Raw genomic sequence first — 15,885 nt, 5'->3', positions numbered from 1 at the left:
TGATTGGAGCACAACCTTGCCCGCCTCGGGAAAACAAGTGGTGCCGCTCCGGATAAGGATTACAGTACGTTACGCCATAACAGCTTATCTGCTCAGCGTTCTGGTCGCGATGCATGTAATGTGTGGTAACACGATTGCCTAGGCTCTACAGGCCCCATTCTCCCCGCGTTATGACATCGTCCTTCCTTCCTTCGGCGCTTAGAGTCAACTTCATCTGGCATATCTTCTCTGCCTTGGAGTGTGCCTGCGGGAAAAAATGGCAGCCTATACCGGCCCCAAGTACTGAAGCGTTCATCTATTTGTCTGCTCAACAATTTTTTTTACATTTATGTCACTGCTGCTTGGGAGTTACGTATAGTTCGCTGCTCACATTCCAATTACGACAGTCGGTCCTGCATATTGCAATATTTACGCTCGGATCTCCGACTCTACGACAACGTCCATCCCTGATCATCGCCACCAACTGTTGAGTGTTGACCAGAAGATATAGCTGTCTTAGACAAATATAAGCTGTCTCATGCCGTCAAATAAACTACACTTACATACCGGACTCTAGCGGCCAGCGTTCTGATTACTGACAACACAAAACTATATCGTGTCCATGGTGCTCCGAAAATCTCCACCGCCTGGGATTAACGTTCCTTCGCGAGCCAGAAACGGTTCGGATCCTCGATCGACTGTCTCGCGGAGCTCTACCTCGCCACGGTCGGCTACTCATCAGCAATCCTCTCGAAAAGATAGCTGGGAGCTTGACACGGACTCTATATATTCACCCGACCTACGGACTAGCCCAGCATTTGACCTAATGCCTCTTGAAGAAGCACAAAAGTCCCCGGTGGCGAGCAGTAGCCCGTGGGAGGATGAGCTGGTAGAACGGCCTGTGGGAATGGCGCATATGAGCGGAGCTTCACAGCAGATGCCGGGCTCGAATAACGCAGCGTATCAACATACAGGCTCGAGCATACAGTACAGTGATGATGGTTTTGGGAAACAGCCGTCGGCTGGAGAGTCGGTATTAGGGACGTCGCCACAGCGATTCCGCTCCAACAACCCCTTTTTACGTGCTCAAAACTCGAGCCCAAATCCTTGGGAAGATAATAGTCGGCGCGAACGGTTACCATCTCACTCAGAACAAGGTTCATCTACATCGAATCTGCCTCCGGACCAATCTGAAAGAAACAGCCAAAGTAAGTCCCCGTGTAACTATTCATGTTTACAAATTAATGCTAACTTCCCCAAGCTTCAGGGATTATCCCCATGACAGCGCGGTTGTCGATATTCGACCAACCAGAAGATCCATGGAATCAGCCTAGTCAACAGCCAGATGGAGGAGTATCTCTGCATAATGCCGGAACGGTTACACAAGCCTTGTCGGACAAGGGGAAAATGCCCTCCACGGAAAGCGGCGCTGACAACACATATACTCTGAACCAAACCGAACAAGAGTGGGATACGAATAATCACTGGCAGGAACTGTCACTACGACCGGAATCCGCCAATACGTCGAATGCGTCCTCTTCACAACAGATTCCGCGGGCTTCGTCGCCACAACTCATAGATCTTGAAGATACCCCAACAAACACTGAAGACAATCCATGGTCTAGCGAAAAGCGACCGGATCCACCCCCAAAGGACAATATGCAAGCCCAACCGCCGACTTCACGACCGCCTCAAACTACGTCGGATTCGCTGCCGCCGCCGCCGATGTCTGAAGCTGAATTGAAGAGTTTCCAAGAGAAACAAGCGGAGACCTATGCGATTCGTCACATAAACTGGACTGATTATACAGGACAGTTGCGTGAATCTCCCGTGCTTGTTCAGAGTCGAAATGGACCATGTCCTTTGCTTGCTCTTGTCAATGGACTCATCATGCGCTCTGATAGAAAGACCGAACCGCCGATAGTTCGTGCATTGAAAACCAGAGAGAACATTTCATTAGGGTTACTGATTCAGGCTCTATTTGATGAGCTAGTCACATATTCGAATGATGAGCTTCCTGATATTGAGGCTCTCAGTCGGTTTCTAACTATGCTGCATACCGGAATGAATGTCAATCCCCGTCTCACACTCAATTCCCCGGCAGCTCTAGGATCATTTTACGAGACCAAGGACATCCAGTTATATGATTCGTTCAAAGTCCCCTTGGTTCATGGATGGATCGCTACACCAACAAGTGGAGTCCACGATGCTATGGTACGAGTTGCTCAGTACTACGAGGATATTCAACTCTTACAATTCCGCAAAGAAGAATTAGAAGATCGCGTGTTTCGCAATGGGGCAACTTTAACTCCTGATGAGGAACGTATGATGGACGACATTCAGATCATCAATCAATTCGTGAATGTTGAAAATACAACACAGCTGACTGAATTCGGACTTGATCATTTGGGCAAAACGCTTCCACCTGGATCAGTTTCGATTTTGTTCCGCAATGATCATTTTTCAACTCTCTATAAACACCCACAGTCGGAACAACTTTTTACTTTAATCACCGATGCCGGCTACGCTGACCATGCAGAAATCGTATGGGAGTCGCTCGTAGATATCACAGGTGCAAACACTGAATACTATGCTGGCGATTTCAGGCCAGTCGGCCACGCTCCATCTGCTCCAGGTCCTAATGAACCGTCGCATCTTGTTTCACAACGAACATCAAGCCGGAACCATGCTACTACAACTTCTTCGACACCTTCACACAACACCGAACAAGAAGATGCAGATTATGCATATGCACTATCACTTCAATACCAAGAAGAGGCGCAACAACAGCAGCAACGGCAACAACAACCACACGCTCGTTCTTCCTCGACCAGGGTAGCAAGTACGACCGCCCGCAACACGGTACCCGCACACCGATACTCCCAATCCTCCGCATCGGCCTCAACAAGCCGTCTCCGCAACCCCTCAGTATCATCATCTTCCATCCAATCACCTCCTCGTAGACCCAACGACAACAATAATAACCAAAACAACATACCCCAAGACGCACCTGGTGTTACCGATAACGACGACGATATAGCAGACGACGCACCGCCCCCTTCATATGAGCAAGTAGCACGCAACAAAGCCGCAGAAATGTTCAACAGACAGCAACAAGCGCAACCAGGAATGCCCCTAAACACGGAGTACGGAACACGAAGAATTCAGCAATACCCCGGTGGGACACCTCCGTCGTCAACTGGTCGACGACAACCACTGCAAAGCGTACCGGACCGAAGGGGACAAGTACCTAGAGATAAAGATTGCGTTGTTATGTAGGACTGATGATAATGTATTATGACTTTTTACGATATTGAATTTGCTTGTAATTGGCCCTGTTTTGGTTTGTTTTGGGGTGGTATCATCACTTCATTTGTTTCGAGTTTGCATAGACCCTGTAACTGTTGTAAAGCTAAGGTGATCATTGCAGCGTTGCATTCCCGTTCATTACATCTACTACTGTTTGGAATTCCTGGGTAATGAGTCTAGATCTATCAAGTGATGATATACTGGTCAAGCATAACCCAACTCCATCAAACGATCTATGAGATATTTATCTACCATGAACCTACACAGCCTCGGTATGTAGATTTAGCATATCATATGTGGATGGTACATGAGTCCTGGGGAATAGTAGCCAGGCCCAAGGTCAAGAAAAAGTATCATAGTAAACCAGAGAAGAATCCGTACTCCGCGTCTCCTCAATTTGAATTTATCCACCCCTTTCCTTCGTATATGAAGATAACCAGTTGCGCCATGTTTAATTTTGGACAAGTCTCGTGAATAAGTGTATTTCGTGTCATTATGAATCATGCTGTTCAGAACAAAGAAGATATATGCCTCCCGTATATAAAGGTATCCGTACTTGTATGATCAGAAATCAAGCCCTCCGTCGCCGCTTTGGGCTCTGTGTGTTCACGTCAGATGTATTGCTTGCGTTGAGACTTTGGTAGTTCTCATCCACCGTATTCGTGGGACTAGTTGATTCGCTGTCGGTAAGTGTCTCGATGATTCGTCCTGTCTCTGGAGAGGTGGCGCTCTTCGTGTTATTGCCATTACCAGCGACAGTAGCAGCCGTGTTGCGGTTGCTGAGGTCGTCATTGCTGAAGCCGGGTTTGAGGTAGTCGTCGTAATTATCAAAGTATCCTGCTCCCGCATTAGAAGCTCGAGCGTCACCGAATAGATCGGTATCTACAGCGTCGTTGCCGAGATTGTCGAAGTTGAAGAGATCATCGGTGGTGGTTTGATCGTTTGCAGTTGCTCTATAAGCCTGGGAAGGTATCCCTGTCGTTAAGTTTGCAGACGTGTCTCCAAGGTCAAGATTTCCCTTGTTTTCTAGATCATTATAGTCCGTGAAATAATCTTGGCTATTGAAGATCTGATCGAGGTCAAGAGATGGAGGGACAACGTGGCCCTCCTGAAGCCCTGGAATCTGACCAGTAGGGCTCAATGGCTGCAGCAAATTGGTGAGGTTCTGTACAGAACGGTCCTGTTCTGCTTGCATCTTCATCAAATTATCAATTTCAGTACGGGTGTTTGCAAGTTGAGCAGAATAGTCGGCTGGCATTGGTGGAGGAGTAGGAGTGATGAGGGCGTTGTTGGAAGAAGCTAAGCTTGGATCACTAACGGTCGTGTCGCGCGCAATCTGCCGCAACATGTCTGCCCGCTGTTTTGGAGTAAGCGCCGACTTGCCACCAGAAGTTTCGAGAGAATTAACAATGTTTGGAAAATCAGCAAAAGTTGTTGGAATCCCATTGGCGGCATTGGAAAGCTGAATCATGGACATTATATCACGCTGTGGCTTGCGCTGATCTTGCGAGGGTTTTGAGGAAGCTGTCGTTTGGGGACTAGTGGCATCTTGCACTTCTTCAATAGTATGTGACGGCGTAGTACTTGGGCGGGAATATTTACGGTTCGAGAGTGTATCGTAATTGCTGGCGGCCGGAGACAATGTGGTGGCGCGGTCACTGGTCGTCGTGTTGGCCTGAGGGGGGGCTTTAAGAAGCAATGGTTGTTTCTTGAATCGTGGTGTCCCTGAAGCAAGATCGTTGCCCAAAGTACTCAGAGCAAAGTCGTCACCGACATCAACAAAGTTGCCCTGATCTTGAGATATAATTCCGGAAAACGAATTGGCGATATTTTGTGGTCCGTCATGCCCCTGAAGGCTGCGATTGTAAACGGTAGCAAGGAACGTGAGAATTGCGTTGATAGAGTTTTCATGGCGGCTGTGCTGTTCTTGAAAATTTGCAGCTTGGGCATACAACTGCTCATGTTCACGGCGTAATTTGGATATCGTACTTGAAATAATCTGCTGTTGTTGGCGGATAGTTTGGAGCTCACGATATACACCTGCTAGTTGATCTTTGGGCATGACATCTTGCCCGTTGGTTATCGCAAGCTGACCGCCAAGTCGTGGTCGTTCGTCGCGGCCGATATCATCAACCAATTCGTCAGGATCATGCTCTTCGCCATCCTCAGTCTTGATCTTAGCACCTTTGGCGCCTTTACTACCCTGACCAGGCGCATTCTTGGGTTTCTGAATCAGCCAAAGGAGATCCGGGTGACCGCGCTTAAAGTACGGGTTGGCGTATTCACTCGGGCTCTTGTTTTTTCTTTCGCTGGCTCGCATCGAATTATCGGACAGGCCGACCTTTTTGTGAAAGCCATACATGTTTAATTGACGTACGAAGGAGGCATATTTGTTGTGTTTGAAAAGCTCTGGAATGAGCCTGCGGGCGAACTCGTCTTCATCGAGCACGATGAACGAGTTTCCGTCATCCGACCATCGAATGAAATCAGCGTATTGTGGTTCATCGAGAAAACTAGTTGAACCCAACCATTAGTGTAAAATTCCCACCATGTGATGAGCACAGACAAGAAACATAACATACCTGCGGAGCTTCTGAACAAAAGGAGGAATTTGCTTTCGCTTGGCCTGAGCCTCCCGCTTCGCAATTAGCGCTCGCTGTTCGAGTTCTGCTAGACTTTCTCCCCATCCATCGCCACCGCTCTCTGGAACAGACGAAACAGACGATTGCTCAAACGAGCGATTTCGATTCATCAACTGGTTCACAGGTCTCCTGGTGAGCTGGTTGGAGGGTTGATTTGTGGGTACTGGAATGTCCTGGTTGGCGGCGACATATGACATGGTGGTATATGGGTTCGGATCGATAGGAAATGGTTGCGCGACAGCAGCGGCGGCATGAGGATCTTGACCCCATTGAAGAAATTGGTCGTCTGACAATTGATTGGTGGTGTCTGTGTAACTTGGGATAGACCCAATAGGCGCATGCACAACAGGCGACGTTCCTGGGGCAGCACGCTTACGAGACGGCACCCCTTGGGAAGTCATCTTTAATGTGTTTGTGTGATTTACCTGTTGTCAACTTGCTGGTGGGTATTAAAAGATAGAAGAGGACCCAAAGGTCACTCTTGAAAAGTTGATTTTCTTCACTATCGTGGCCTTGTAAATTGACGAGGCCGGCGGAGTTGAACAAAGTCGATCGTAGTCTTGAGATACGTTGATAGATGCAGCGCCAAAAAGCGAGAACAGTCAAATCGTGTTGTGACACCAATTATTTGAAATGCGCATTGATATGGGTTATGTGATGGTATCGCGGGTGGGGGGGCTGAAGTTGACGCAATGATCTGGGACAGCTGAAGACAATAGGATGGCTTTCTCAACCGGAACGGGTTGTAAATGGCACAATAGTCGCGCAGGATGTTCAATAGGGGATGAAACGCGTGCTAGGTTGTGGTATTGTTCGTAGTCAGCGAGCTGGTAAATCTAGAAGCCTGCCGATGAGCGAACACCGATGCGGGTAGAATAACGTTTTTCAGTGGATCGCAGAGGACAATGGTCGCAGAAGATATTGTATGCGAAGTGGAAACCCAAGCCAGTCGTAGGTATTATTAGGGATTGTCGATAGAGAGGAGAGGGCAGCGCGCGCTGGTTTGCTTCTGATGAGTTCAGTCGTAAGTTGGTTCTTTTAGTTTTCTTTCGGCCAAACTGACTTCATCCCGCCCCGAGCTTGTTTCAATGTGAAGTCACGCCGCGTCCTGACCGCTCTGTGACTCGTGCACCCACGTGATCCGTTTATTTATATTAGGTTTAGGCTATTTCAATTGCATCAACTGAAGAAATGAGTTCAACAACACTAATACTTTGCTTTCTGCAATGCATCAGCTTTTCAAGTAGGGTTTCGGCAATTCCCTACCATCAAAATGCCTAGTAGTTCTCAAGATAGCACTGCCTAGTCTCGTCGCCGTGTGCTTTTATGACTTCAGCCTCAATTCGCTCGTTGTATCGATCGGATCGATTATCTTATTGTTCTAGCAGAGAATGAAAATCATATACAAGGTCATAGTAGATCGGGTTGTTAGATTTTAGTCAAGCTCTCAGTCTTCTACTTCTCATCTCACACACCCAATAATCTAGAGGATACCGACTCGGACCTTTTCTGTGTGTAGCAATACTTACCAATATATCTAATATAGCAGTAAAAGGCGAATTGACATCAATGCTAAAATTGCTTATATTAATCTCTTTCTGAGATTATCCAGATAGAATGGACAAGCCTCACAGATTATTCCGAAACGTATTACCATTAGGACTAATATACTCCCAATAGCATAAGACATGGCAATATATTATTGTACGGACCAGTGAGTGAGATCGTAATCTTTGTCTAGTGTTTTACCTAGTCATTACGTTCAAAGTTCATTAGCGCGACTCAATTATCTTTTATAGAGTTCTTATCTACTACAATTAAATCCTGCTAGCTTCTATTTTACCCTCTCTATGAGGAATAAAAACTACGCGAAAGTCAGCTGGCTGAAGGTAGTGGCTGCTCAACAGATTTTTATAAGAGTTGGTGTTTAACAGATTGGGCGTGGTAGATGATGGATTAATAACTATACTAGGCGTTAGAGGATTATCCCAATAAGAATACATGGAAATGAATTAAAATAAGGACTTTCAAAAGATCTATGTAGTTGTCGGTATGGTAATCCTTATCAACGGGGACTAGACACATGAAGCGCTTCTTGTCAGGCGCCTGGTTGGGGAGATATCGCGGATACTCTATTGCCGATTCTCGTAGAGGCGCACGGTTGTGGTAGGATTAGAATGAATCAGCTCGAAGGTTATCATGACAGTAGAATTGAAAATGATCAGAGAGCGTAAGACTTTTCATGAGGGTGTGTAAGAAAAAGCCTGATCCGCAGAAGCCCATCTTTCAATTAGCGCTCGCCATTTTCGCATTGTCCTCGCTGAGGCCAGTCTTTGGGACCCATTCCTCCTACAATTGAGAACTTATCATTTTTACATCATCAAAGCAATATACATACGTAGTCTTTTGATTCCTTTGTCAGGCCATCCTCGGACAAATCATCTTCCGGGTGAAGCTGGACCGAAGATGGTATTCCTCGCGGCCAGACGTCCTCAGACGAGAGTGAATGTTGCAGCATATCTGCTGACCTTCCCGAAAGGAATCTACCTAGGGAAGGAGTCTGCTTACTAACGAAATGAATAAGCATCACTGTTACGTACTACGTATTTTAGGGGATATTGTGGGGCAGGAGCGAGATAATTAACGCTAACCATTTGAGGTTAGTACCAACGGCCCCTTCCGAATCAGCCTCAGACAGGGCTTCGTGAGGTCAGCTTCAACCTCAAATACCATTTATGAAACCATATTTCATCCGTTCTCAAGGCTGAAGCACTTCAATGGCCAAACCTGCAACTAATATACTCAAAATGCCCACTGCCTATCTGCTGCTACGATCCAATGGTCGCACCCCTCCAACCCAGATGCCCACTTTGATCTATGGGACGGCTTGGAAAAAAAACCGTAGCGCAGAGCTTGTATATACAGCTCTAAAAGCCGGATTTCGTGCCGTAGACACTGCAGCACAGCCGAAACATTATCGTGAAGATCTAGTGGGAGAAGGAATTAGAAAAGCGATTGCCGAGGGTATTGTCAAGCGCGAGGAAATCTACGTGAGTGTTTTGGAATCATGCATCCCAGGAGACCTCTCTATATGAAATCCAAAAAATAATGGACCAAAAGATCCAAACAAAATACACACCGATATCAGGACAGAATCCACATGATATGCCATATGATGCAAGTCTTAGTATAAGCGAGCAAGTCAAGGCATCAATCCACTCGTCTCTCCACAATTTAGGCCTTGCACAAGATGAGGCAAATACGGCTAATGGTACCTATATCGACACACTGGTACTCCATTCACCGTTAAGAGCCATTGAACAGACTATAGAGGCCTGGATCGCAGCCGAGAGCTTTGTGCCCGACGTTATACACAACCTCGGAATATCAAATTGCCCACTTCCGATACTGAAAGCGCTTTGTTCCTCACCTGAGATCAAAATCAAGCCGGCTGTGGTTCAGAATCGCTTTTACCCTGATGAAGACTACGACGTGAAATTACGCTCTTTTGCTCGCGAAAATGACATTATGTACCAGTCTTTCTGGACACTGACGGCCAACCCGGAGCTTATCGAGAGTGAGCAGGTACAGCAACTTTCAGAAAATGTGGGGATCAGTGTTGCAGCTGCTTTGTACGCGCTTGTGATGAGTCTAGGAAAGGTTTCGGTGCTTGATGGAACGAAGAGTGAAGTCCATATGAAAGAGGATCTGGAGCTGTTTTCAAAGATTGAGGAGTTTAGTGGAGAACACCAGCAAGAATGGCAAGGTCTGGTCAAGGGCTTCAAACAATTGATTGGAGAACCAGCGTGATTCATTGAAGTAATGTTAATAGGACTACCTGCAATTACATCAGGTCTCTGCCGAGATAACATGATCAATGTATTACCGTCCCCAATACCTCTCAAAATTATCCGCCATATAAGCAATGGCATCAGCCCGGAAAGTGTCTGGCTCGACATACGCTAGCCCCGTTACATTCACATTGAACGCAATGTTTGACGGATTCTTCTGACCATAGACAGGCCACTGCAAGCCTTCCTTATTGATACCTTTCTTATTACTGAAAGCATTATTATTGGGATCCAAGTCGTGCGCGAAGCTGATCCAAGCGGTAGACATGATACTAGCCAATTCGTCGAAAGTCGCAGGCTCATTGGCAAAAGGATCAACAGCAACCGCATTCTCATAGCCCTGGCCAGCAGTATTGTCAAATACGAAGGCTACTTCCTGAAAGTGCGTGCTGCCGATGTACTCGCTGACTCCGTTGACGAGCACATCGAAATGGTATGAATATGCGGGAACGCCGTACCGGGCCCAAGCCTCGGTTGAGATTCTTCGGCCGGTGTGCATTGTCAGGTCACCGCCGTATGCAGCTGAGCGTTTCCATTGCGTTCCAAAAGGTGATCCTGGTGGAGGGCGACCCTTGAGAGTAGATGGAATACCCTGATTAGGATCGTCGGGGTAGAGCTCAGCGACTTTGTTGATAACCTCTTCCGTGAGCGACGGCGCCTCGTATAGAAGCGACTCTTTGAATTCCTCCGTGGTGTTGATACCAGGAATACCGAACGCCGTGCCTTCGTCAAAGTTTGTGCCTATCAAGAGGGGTACTCTGACAAACTTTCCAGTCTTGGTCAATGTGGTAGCCGACTCTGTGAGAATATCGCCATCGATAACGACACCGCCTGACGAAGTGACACCGGTAGAATTGAAGATTGTGCTAAGTTGCTCGGTTGGTAGAGTCCTTAAGCAAGCGAGGGTGTCGCTTGCACTACTACAACCTGCTAGCTCGACAATTTTCTGATAGTTTGGTTCCCAGGCTGAAGCGTTGACATAAGAACCTAATGCCGTTGGACCACCAGATTGCGCAATGCCACCTCGGAATAGGCCGTCGTTACGGCCTCCATAAGCGATGAGCTGCGTACCCACGGAGGCTCCACCAGCAGATTCTCCCTGAATAGTTACCTTAGATGGGTCGCCACCAAAAGCAGCAATGTTCTCCTGAACCCAATGCAGTGCTAAACGTTGATCACGAATACCGAGATTGGTAACACCGGCTGCAGCAACCTCTTCGCCCCAGAGGAATCCCCACCCAGACAACCTGTAGTTCACACTGACACCTATGATGGGCTTTCCAATCTCAACTGAGCGCTGGACTAAGAACGATTGATTGTATCGAGGATCCCTACTGCCGCCCTCGAAAAAGCCACCACCATGAATCCAGAACAGAACAGGAAGCTTTGCGTCAGCAGCGATGTTACTAGGTCGCACGACATTGATGGTTAGACAATCTTCTGAAATATCGTTGCCGAGAACCCATTGATCACTGCCATAACCGATACATTCGGGACTGTATTGGGTGGCGTTTCTTGTCCCGGTCCATGTCTCATTAAGTGATTGTGGTACCTGTAATCGAAGTTCTCCTACGGGTGGTTGGGTGTAGGGTATGCCCAAGAAGAAATCTTGGTCATAGTAGGAATTGTGAACTCCATAGTAACTTCCGTTTTTGAGGGTTACTGTTGGAGCTCCTTTGGGGACATTGTCGGTTTCGACATAGGTTCTCTTTCCAAGAACTGCTGCAGAAGCAGAAGTGAGTATATTTAGCAGCAGCAAACTGCGAGGGAATAAGTCGGGCACCATGTTGTCTTTAAAGGGACTTAGGCGTCTGAGTGACGAAACAATTCCTAGTCCTCAAATCCTCTGCAGTCGTCATGCTCTGATTTATAGTACTTTGAAAACCGTTCTCCCTCCAATCCATCATGCGGGGCTTTCCTGACAGATAATTTATCCGATTGATGGGATCTCCACCGTTGAAGCTTGAACTCTCTGCTATGTCCCACAACTTGACCATACGTTATTCTGACTCTGCCAGCAGTGACGATTTGAACAGCTACATTGCGTGCCGGCAACGTGATCACAAAGCCCTAAGTACTTTCCTAATCGAGTAACAGTCCGCTCTCCCGCCCCATTTAACCTTGTCTCTACCCCATATCCTCAGCCTTCTCCACATTTTAGACACTTTTAGCTGCACACCATGGTTGCAAATCATATGCCATCCTCGCTGATGATTGGAATGATTTCTTCGGGGATATTATAAGAGCCGACTGGGCTCTATTATAGCGTTGCAATTTTCAGGCAACATAGGCATTAAGGACCCCGCAGTTTGGCCTTGTTTTTCCTTTTCCCTTCCGTTCTTGATGGAGGTCGACTCTGGTGTTTTTGTGCTGCTGGATCGGATGAAATTCACGGCAAGTAGATTATTTGGAGTAGGAAGTGATGCTTTAAGTACCGCGGTAGTTGTAGGGTAGGTTTCCCCTAGCTATGTTTTACAACTACCCTCGGTATACTCAGTGTAGGAGCGGGGAAATAATCATGACGTATCACTCTTCCACCTTTTTATGCATTGAATATAGAGAATCACTAAGATTCTACAGGTCGTTGAGCAGCGTGACCATTCCCAGTATTTTATAAGGTTCGTTCCTAGTGGAACCGTAGTTTTTTCTCCTTTTTTTTCTGGTTTCAAAAGGAAATCTCATTCATACTGCACAAAGGGTAATGATAGGAACTAGAGGCTTGTGATGTTGAATACATTTAGAATTCGCGCGTTGTATCAGTCGATACATCTGGGCTTTTGATCACCTACCTAAAATGGATACGCAAGTCTCGTAAGAATCTTTTCTATGTGCACCAATCTAAAGGTGGGATGTTTTGGTCGAATATTGAGCTAAATGTCTCCTCTTTACATTGCCGGCTATTTACCGGACTCTCGATAATTCGGGGCATAAAATATTGCATTGGTGGAGATCAGCCAGCATTAATGTTATGTCACCATCCAAGAAGCCATAATAGCATAAGAGGCTGGGACAATATATAAGTGGTACCCAAATTTGTGATGATGCGTCTTATGTTTATATATCAAGTTAGCAAATCATATTAAGTCTTCCTATCAGTCCAATCGGGAGGTAAAATTCTAATTAAAATCTGGCTATTAGTGACGTAGTAAGTGCCTTGATGATTGGACTGCTTTTTCGGATTTATTTTTTCAGACCAAGTTGTATCTATCATTGCCTTTGATTACAGAAAATCGTCGACCCAAACAACCCTCAATTTTTTCACTTCTTGTCGGCTTTTACCCCAAGTTTGTCTTGAAAGAGTTGATGAAAGGACATCCCAAGAGCACCGGAAGGTGGTGGGAGGGTGGTCGCCGGGACAGGCTTGGGGGAAGGAGGTATGAAGCGACGAGGGGGCATGAAATATGATCCAGTCTCCCGGTAATGTTTTTTCTGCTCCAGTGTATAGTGATTGTAGCACAAGCCTTCTTCGTTCCACAAGTCCGCCAAATCAAACTCAACTTCTCGTCCCTGAGCTTCTAATGCGAGATATCCTGGTGCCAACCTTTGGATTTCGTCCTCCCACTCTTCTGAGCGAGAACCAAAACTATTGAGATTTCTTCTTTGTATAAGAGAGTCCACAATGCACATGAGGGGGTCGTCCATTTTGACACTATCGTCCTGTTAGTATTCTATTGGATGGTTCAAGAATATACGGAAACCTTACGGTTCGTTACAATAGGGGGTTGCATAATTACAGTCCTCCCCATTAAACAGCAGATCATAACCCCAGCCAAGTCCATAGTGATAAGAGTCCATCCAGGCAAAATTCCACGCAAAGACATTAGCGTATTCTCCTATCTTTCCATTAGGTTTGAATGTCATCACCGCCACACGCCCTAGATCCAGATTATCCTGGTCGATCACAGTGTAGATTGAATTTGAGCGTTCGTGAGGGAAAACAACTGTTCCCAGTCGGGTCATGGAAACAGCACGGAAATCAGCTGGATGTAGGTAGAGGTTAATCAATAAATCGTGATGAGAGAAGAACTTAATATAATCCGGGGTTGTAGATGAATCAATCAAGATATCCGGAATTGTAGGGGATGGGTCCCTCTTCCAGTCTCTCCGAGACATCGGATGGTAGCCTCCTCCTTGATTATCGTGTAGATATAAAAGAATGAGGTTCTTGACAAATCGTATATAGTTGTCGGGATAGAGCTCCTTATCCACCGAAGCGAGACAGACGAAGGGCTGTTCATCTAGTCCTTCTTCCGAAAGAAGATGTGCAGGATAGTCCAATGCTGACTCTCGTTCAGGAGAGCGCGCATGAAAAGACTAGAAGTGTGAATTAGTAGTTGTCCGGAGTGAGTTGGTTCATATGACCGTATGGCGTACATCTCGAAAGGCCTGATCCGCGGAGGCCCATCTTTCGATGAGCTTCCGTCTTTGTCGCATTTCCTCATTGAGATCAGTCATTGGAACCCACTCCTCCTAGTGGAATATTAGCATAATTGGAATTGGTGAGTCATAGGAGCCGTGGTAGGATGATCGTACCTCAACAAACTGGCACCATCCTTTACATTCTATTGTCCAATTCTTCCAATTCCATTCTTCAGGGCCATCGATCAAGTCGTCAGTTGGATGAACACGAACGAACTCTGGAATTCCGCCCGGCCACAATTTCTCAGCTGTAAGTATTGGTTGCGAGATTCTTGAATTGGACATATCCTGGGAATCTGGAAGCGAATAGGACTGAGTTGATGAACAATTCCAAATATGGTCCGATATGTTGATAAGTACGTGATGTGTAACCTTAGAGGTATTCTGCCTTGGCCCAAAACATTCTGTCATATGAAACAATAGCTTTTCAACTTATTTTTGCTCCTTAAGTAGCGATGCTGGCGTGGAATAAGAATTATCCATAGACTCCAGATGGACCGTCGTAACCGAAGGCAGCACACAAAATAAGATTCCACAGTGGGCCAGGCACAGACTAGGAGCCGCAAAGGGGCAATACCAATTTACTAACGAAATAGCGTCGACGGTAGAACGCTGAGAGCATGTGTGGACGTGAAGTTTGATATGCAAATTTGGAAGGCTAATTTTGGTGGCGTTAACTTTTCGAACTATTCGATCAAAGCATCCCAACAAAATTCGTTAGGTGCCTAGTTTCATCCAGCAGCACAATCTACTTCCAAAATATACTTTGTCGTAACGCGCAGAAGACGATATAATACGCAACGTTAGTCTAATTTGAAAATGAATACAACATAGCGTTGATAATATAATGACACGGTCTCGTTTCGACCTCATTTAAGTATTATTATGCCCGAGTATATTTCAAGTGAGGTTGACAGACGGTCAACGGCCATAGTCAGAACCTTGGATATTTTGTGATTATGTGCAGTGATTCGTCTGAGGTAGCGCTGAACATGAATGAAAATCCTGATATTCGTATTTCCGAGTGATCCCATCGAACGAGTGCCAGGGACCTGCATCAGCTATTCCAGCGATGACGGACTTGAAAAGAGGGACTCCCTCTCAAATTTAGTTGCCAACATTACAGGTAGTCCTTGTTTGGAGGTCTCATAGCCTGCAAAACGATCGACAACAATTTCACCAGGCCAGCGAATTTATCCTACCCAGTGGTCTGTGACGGAGACAACAGAGAAACTAGTCAGGATGATAAGTCACCTAAAGCCTTCATCCATGAATACTCCAAATTCAGTTAGATACCTTGGGAAAATACTTTTTCAAACGGTCTACTCAATTTACATCTCGGAGATCTTTGTAAATGCCATATATCTTATTAGAGAATATTTTTGTACTGTTGACAAAACCTAGGCGGCCATCGATTGATATGTAGCAAATTTGCAAACAAGGGTTCTTGAATCATACTGCTCCCTCTTTCTAGTAGCCTGAGTAGATGCCTGCCCTGTGTTCATCCTTGGAGGTGGCTCAAAATAATAGACATTGTAAATAGTTAATCACGAATGCCGCCTTTCAATACAGTCAGCGTCTAACTCTAGAAACTTTCAATTAAATCTGTTGACCAGGATAGTTCGAAAATAAAGACCCCGTTTCCCGCAGTCTTCTTTTCTGCTCTCGTGTATGATGAGAGTAAC

The 15,885-nt window shown here is 46.1% G+C and overlaps 5 protein-coding genes across 5 annotated transcripts; 2 read left to right on the top strand and 3 right to left on the bottom strand.

Annotated features, from left to right (window-relative positions):
* Positions 1 to 601: 601 nt before the first annotated feature.
* BHQ10_001943 (uncharacterized protein) lies at positions 602 to 3,258 on the top strand (the record flags this gene model as incomplete). The annotated part of the gene is made up of 2 exons (XM_040874034.1): positions 602 to 1,187; positions 1,241 to 3,258. 2 exons carry the CDS (start codon positions 602 to 604, stop codon positions 3,256 to 3,258), a joined length of 2,604 nt encoding a protein of 867 aa, XP_040730448.1.
* A 601-nt stretch (positions 3,259 to 3,859) lies between these two features.
* BHQ10_001942 (uncharacterized protein) lies at positions 3,860 to 6,331 on the bottom strand (the record flags this gene model as incomplete). The annotated part of the gene is made up of 2 exons (XM_040874033.1): positions 3,860 to 5,801; positions 5,871 to 6,331. The coding sequence occupies 2 exons, from the start codon at positions 6,329 to 6,331 to the stop codon at positions 3,860 to 3,862; spliced, it is 2,403 nt and encodes an 800-aa protein (XP_040730447.1).
* Positions 6,332 to 8,737: 2,406 nt separating this feature from the next.
* BHQ10_001941 (uncharacterized protein) lies at positions 8,738 to 9,740 on the top strand (the record flags this gene model as incomplete). The annotated part of the gene is made up of 2 exons (XM_040874032.1): positions 8,738 to 8,980; positions 9,051 to 9,740. The coding sequence occupies 2 exons, from the start codon at positions 8,738 to 8,740 to the stop codon at positions 9,738 to 9,740; spliced, it is 933 nt and encodes a 310-aa protein (XP_040730446.1).
* A 72-nt stretch (positions 9,741 to 9,812) lies between these two features.
* Positions 9,813 to 11,567, bottom strand: BHQ10_001940 (uncharacterized protein; the record flags this gene model as incomplete). The annotated part of the gene is made up of 1 exon (XM_040874031.1): positions 9,813 to 11,567. One exon carries the CDS (start codon positions 11,565 to 11,567, stop codon positions 9,813 to 9,815), a length of 1,755 nt encoding a protein of 584 aa, XP_040730445.1.
* Positions 11,568 to 13,039: 1,472 nt separating this feature from the next.
* On the bottom strand, positions 13,040 to 14,485 carry BHQ10_001939 (uncharacterized protein; the record flags this gene model as incomplete). The annotated part of the gene is made up of 4 exons (XM_040874029.1): positions 13,040 to 13,430; positions 13,485 to 14,095; positions 14,156 to 14,251; positions 14,315 to 14,485. The coding sequence occupies 4 exons, from the start codon at positions 14,483 to 14,485 to the stop codon at positions 13,040 to 13,042; spliced, it is 1,269 nt and encodes a 422-aa protein (XP_040730444.1).
* Positions 14,486 to 15,885: the final 1,400 nt, after the last annotated feature.

This window comes from Talaromyces amestolkiae, assembly GCF_001896365.1.
Source record: "Talaromyces amestolkiae strain CIB chromosome Unknown scaffold2.1, whole genome shotgun sequence".
Lineage (NCBI taxonomy): Eukaryota > Fungi > Ascomycota > Eurotiomycetes > Eurotiales > Trichocomaceae > Talaromyces > Talaromyces amestolkiae.
The sequence above is the reverse complement of the archived record's forward strand: the minus strand, read 5'-3'. Positions and strand labels throughout refer to the sequence as shown.